Source organism: Fulmarus glacialis, unplaced genomic scaffold, assembly GCF_000690835.1.
Source record: "Fulmarus glacialis isolate BGI_N327 unplaced genomic scaffold, ASM69083v1 scaffold40410, whole genome shotgun sequence".
In the NCBI taxonomy this organism is placed as follows: domain Eukaryota; kingdom Metazoa; phylum Chordata; class Aves; order Procellariiformes; family Procellariidae; genus Fulmarus; species Fulmarus glacialis.
The window spans coordinates 10,211-15,616 of NW_009187827.1; the positions used below are offsets into that span (position 1 = coordinate 10,211).

At 35.4% G+C, this 5,406-nt stretch overlaps 1 protein-coding gene across 1 annotated transcript in view; it reads left to right on the plus strand.

Moving 5' to 3' along the window:
• HERPUD2 (HERPUD family member 2) overlaps positions 1 to 4,201 on the plus strand; it is a gene marked incomplete at its 5' end in the record, with an annotated part of 11,829 nt that extends 7,628 nt beyond the window's left edge. The window contains 4 exons of the mRNA XM_009576447.1: positions 706 to 828; positions 1,164 to 1,487; positions 2,736 to 2,847; positions 3,179 to 4,201. Coding sequence (XP_009574742.1) covers positions 706 to 828; positions 1,164 to 1,487; positions 2,736 to 2,847; positions 3,179 to 3,340 — 721 coding nt within the window. The remainder of the gene's footprint in view (positions 1 to 705; positions 829 to 1,163; positions 1,488 to 2,735; positions 2,848 to 3,178) is intronic.
• Positions 4,202 to 5,406: the final 1,205 nt, after the last annotated feature.

Here is a 5,406-nt window from a genome sequence, read left to right on the forward strand (position 1 = left end):
TATATGCTCTAGGAGGTAAGAGAGGCTAAGAAGTTTAAAACCAGACAAAACCAAACCTAAAACTTATGTATAGGAGCTTTATATCTCTTGCATGTGAACCAGAGTTAAAAATCCATAGGGATGAGAATTGCTTATGCTCAAAATATTGGGGGGGGGAAGTAAATCGTTTATAGTGTTCTTAGTTGCGTTCTTCAGAAGCTGTATCTGAAAGATTAGTTTGTTGTCTTTGCTCATGTTCATTTCTTCATGTCTTTGATCACAGTAGTATTTCAGGTCTTGCTTCTAAAGGAAAGTTACAGAAGCTAGTAAGTTTTCCCTTTACAGCTCCTGCAGTGCCTTTAAGGGTGACCTTTGAACTTAAAAAGAATTGTATGGAAGAATTTCTGCAGTTATATACACAATTTTGAAAAATTTTCAATGTGGTTTTGTCCCAGAGATGCAGCTAGTGACAGACATCTAAGTACAAAAATGTAAATCCTCTTTCTATAGAAATAACTTTGCTTATTAATTTATTGTATGAAAATATAGTGCTTTTTTGGAATGGGTGGGATGATCTCGCTACATGTTGTTTCAGTGTTATTTCAGTGCGTTATTGTAGGGGGACAAATAAGAGGAAGAATGCTATTTTAATTGTTTTTGAATATTAGTGCATTTTATAAGTGTGGCAATTTAGAACTGAGTATTTTTCTTTAAATCCTTTTATAGCAATATAGGCAACCAATTTCCAGGCCAAGGTGTTCCTGCTGGATTTTCTATGTATCCTGCATTCAGTCCTTTACAGATGATCTGGTGGCAACAAATGTATGCACGTCAGTACTACATGCAATAGTAAGTCTGCATTATCTTAGGTAGTACTGAGTTACACTAATGAAAGGAAGGTATTAAAAATTTAAATGTTGTTTGCAGGATCAAAATGTCTGTGTTTATTTTGCCTGGCTATTCTGTTTTACACTAAGTTTTGTCCAGCAAATTATAAAATCCAGTTTTGGATTGGAATTAAATTAATGTATTAATAAGTAAAGATTTAAAGGAAAATGCAGTTTGTTTGGATATGTATTACATCTGAAACTTTATTTATATTAATGTACAGAAGAAGACAAGAATAGGCTTAGAAATTTTGGTGTGTGTTTTTTGACGAACTAGTTTTATGTTTAAATTTTTAGCCAAGCTGCTGTTTCAGCCCAAGTGACTTCCAGCACTGAGCCAGTGAGATCTGCAGTTGCCCAGGCTGTAAATTCAGAACATGCTCCTGCAAATGAGCCCGCAGCAGTGCCAAATGTAGCCGTCCAGGAGAACAGGCCTGTAAACCCGAATGTTCAGATGAATGCACAGGGTGGCCCGGTAGTGAATGAGGAGGACTTCAACCGGGACTGGCTGGACTGGATGTACACGTTCTCTAGAGCAGCAATTCTTCTGAGCATTGTATACTTCTATTCCTCCTTCAGTCGATTTGTCATGGTAATGGGAGCCATGCTGCTGGTTTATTTGTGAGTACAACAGTTGAGTATAGCTGCAGATCTGATATGTGGAGTATGGTGCTAGTGTATAATCCATTTAAACTGTGAAAAATTATCCAAATACAGACGTTTGGGCACTGCTCCTTTATGGTATGGTGTGTGTGGGGAAGGAAAAAAAAAAATTGTATTTCAAATAGGCAGAGAAACTGATATAAAAAAAAGAAATAATTCTCAAAATATTTTTACAGTAAGTTGGATACCACTTACACCTGAAACACAGTGCTTTTAAATGTTGGTGATATTAACAGATCAGTATTGTAGAAATGTAGAATTTTGGGATGGAAATTTAGAAAGTGGGGGTGAGGGGAAGGAAGCTCATATAGGTCAAGCGTATGCTTGCATAAACTTAAAGCATTTACTGCTTGGATATGAAAGAAAGATTGCAGAGCTAAGCTCATTTATATTTCAAAAATAACATATGGGATTTGTGCAGTAAATTGTATTAGGCAGAGTTAAGGTAGTGTTATTGTAATGGTGGGTGCTAGATCTACTAGAATTGCAGGGACTTTAAAATATTTTTACAATGCATCATAAAGACTTAAGCTGTCTATTTTATTAAGAAATATCAGTACTGTTGTCATCACTTCCCTTTATATGTGAAAATACCTTAGTAAATAGAAATGGAAAACAGCAGTAATGCTTGATATTTTGGACTGATCTCATTCATTGAGAGTTTCCTTACACTGTAGTCTCCGTCCTCTCAAGGACTGTTCTGTTTCTCATGCAGATATGACAGCTGAAATCAGAATATAGACACCTGAAAACATAGGAGAGGCTTATTTCATTTACAATGGTAGTGTAGTTTAAGCTTTAGCTGAAGTTCAAGTTATTTTTTCCACAGAAAATCAACTTTAAATTACGAAAATTAAGGCTGCCTTTGAAAATTAATATAACTTAAGTACTTAAAAATGGGGAGGAGACCCAAAAAAAGTATTCTACATATTTAATCACCTAATTGTGGTAAATTATTCATCTTCTGGAACAGAGGGCTGTGAACAGCACTTCTGAAACTTAAAGAACAGCTCTTAGCAAGACTCTTCTTAACCCAGACATCAAAGAATAGCCATTCAATCTAGAAGTAAGACTTGCAGAAAAATACGTGTAGCTTCATTCATTTGAAAGTACTTGAAGAATTTACTGCATTAGTTAGCTGTAGCAGAAAAATCTCTTTATTCCTTTCAGAAGAGAGGTTTTCAACTGTTCCATTTTCTTACATAGACACCAAGCTGGATGGTTCCCCTTTAGGCAAGAGGGAGGCCAACAACAGGCAGCCAATAACGTGGAAGTGAACCGTGATGGGCAAGATGCAAATCCTGATCTTGAAGAGATGGTGAGTAAGAGCAGACATGTCTTTTGAGACTCCTATGTGCTATATTGTCAAGTATGCTATAATGTCTGGACGGAAAGTCAAATTTTATGAAATGTAGTCGGTTTAACCAGAAAGCTTTCAGCATTGTCCTCAGTGTTGAGCCTGCTGCTTAAATTCTGTATTTTTCCAGTCTGACAATTACTCTACTTCAATCACAGACTTTCTTCATGCTAGTTATTTTTCAGGAGGTTGTTCTGAGAGAAGTTACTTAATGTAGGAAGATACTGCTGGTTACCTTATGTCAGAGCTCTGAAAAGAAGCAGTTGAATTGCTTCAATTTGTGTTTTTAAAGGAACGACTTATGGATGATGGGATTGATGAAGACAGCGGAGAAGATGCAGGTGAAGATGCTAATACAGAGCAGCAGCCTGGATTCATGGCTTCTGCTTGGTCCTTTATCACAACCTTCTTCACATCACTTATCCCTGAAGGGCCTCCACAGGTTGGCAATTAAAGTGGAAAAGGAACTGTGTCAGGCAGCCTCAGCAGCCATACGTAGAAGTGGAGCAGATTCTAGAGAGTGTTTTAAATACAGTGCAATTTCTGAAAATTTATAATGTTATCTTTTTGATCATGGTGTACAAAAATGTGTATTTTTTTCTTTTGGCTTTCTCATGCATTGAATATTTTAAGCACAAGTGGACTACTAAATGCTTTCCTTAAGATTCTTCTTTTTCTGAAGAATAAAATGTAAAGATATTCGTCTTCCATGTTTTATTTTGATTTCAAATGTGTATTATACTGAAGCAAAAAGCTTGTACTTAATCTGCACCATTACCTCTTTAAAGAGCTGTTAAAAATATGAGTGTTGACAGACCTTTCCAAATGCTGTCTATTCATTTGAATAACTTTAATGTATCTTGTGTTATTTTTATGCAGGGTATGAATTACCACTTGGGATTTGGAGTTTATATCATTCCTGAGAGAATGCTGTAAACACAAGGATTACTTGTTAATGGCATGTTGTCTTCATGCCACAAAATACTAAGCCTCTTCTCATACATTTAGAAAGCTAAAAGCTTTTTCTTGAGGCTATACTGAAGTTCATTAAAGTTGGAGATGTTTGACAGCTCTTCAAAGACAATTGACAGTGATGGGATAAACCTTAAATGTTTGATACATACAGTACTTTTTAAGAAAAATACAGCTGTACTGGGGAAAAACATGTACATTAGGTTTTTTTAATAAAAACTGTTATGGTAACTCTTTTGGATGTTTATATGCATATTTGAATGCAAACAACTAAATAGTGCATCATTAAGGATGAGAATATGATAGACTTGAGAGTGGAATAAAGTTATCATGGTGGCATTACTGATACTGACTAAAGTGGTATGTTTGTAGCAGCGCATACACAGTTACAGGTATGATCTCAGCAGCAGAATATCTGTATTCTTAACCTAATTAAAACTGAGAAAAGGAAAATTGTACACGAGATAATAGCACAGTACTACTGTCAGTTTGTTTTCAGTTGCTTTCTTTATATTTTAATCATAGTCAAGAAGTTTAATTCGGTTTTGTTCCTAATTCTGAAGTTACCATGTGTTACCTAACTTAAAAATGGCTGCAAAGATTCTGTTACACTACAACCGAAAGAAAGCTTATCCAATTTTCTGATTTCCAGGTGGAGGGCAAAGCTCTTACGTAGGCCTGAACAAGTGAGAAATAAGGATTGATTTTTTGCTTGCTCATGTCAAACTGCTGAAGCTATGCAGTGAAGTTTTAAAGCTTAAAAAATTTTCTTTGGGTTTATACTCGGAAACATTTGTCAGGATTTGTAGGCCTTATTGAGAGTTGACTCTCAATTGGGAAAAATAAATTTGAATAAAGATTTTAATTTAAACAGCTTAAATAGAATGTTTGATTTACAAAATAATTCTCATTTACAAATCTGTCAAGAGGAGAAATAGAAATGTAAGTCTTAAAGCATCAATTATTTTATTTGCTGTATAGGCAGCAACGATGAATAAATCATGTGTAATTACGATGTTTTACTCCCATGCTACTATGGAGAGCTGCTCTCAATTTAGGTTCTTTACTACATAAACATAAAATACGTAGAATTGTCCAAGAAATTTTACCCTTTTAATTTGGTGGATGAATCTAACTTGACTAACGTTTAAGAACTATTACAAAAACTTAACATTTTTAAAGGAATGGCACAGAGTGGCAGTCTTGGATGTCATAAGACTTATTTCTGGAGTGCATTGAAGAGGCTTCATCTGTTTGACCTGTGTGTTCTCCCTCCTACTTTTCCCAAAAGTTCGTTTTTCTTTATGTCCTGGGGTTAGTGTATCCGTAACGTGCGCAGTTATGACCTACTGGTATCCAGCTACTAACAGCTGTTAGTTGCTTCTTGCTGTCATTGTCATTGTTTAGGTTTCCTTTGTTTTCCATGCTATAGGAAGCAATTGGTGGTAGCTCTCTGCTGTTAGCAGACTAGATTAAGAAAGTTGCTCTTATGCTTTTAGTCCTGATTTGGTTAAAAAGTGTAGAATTATCGCTGCTTGTTTGTATTCA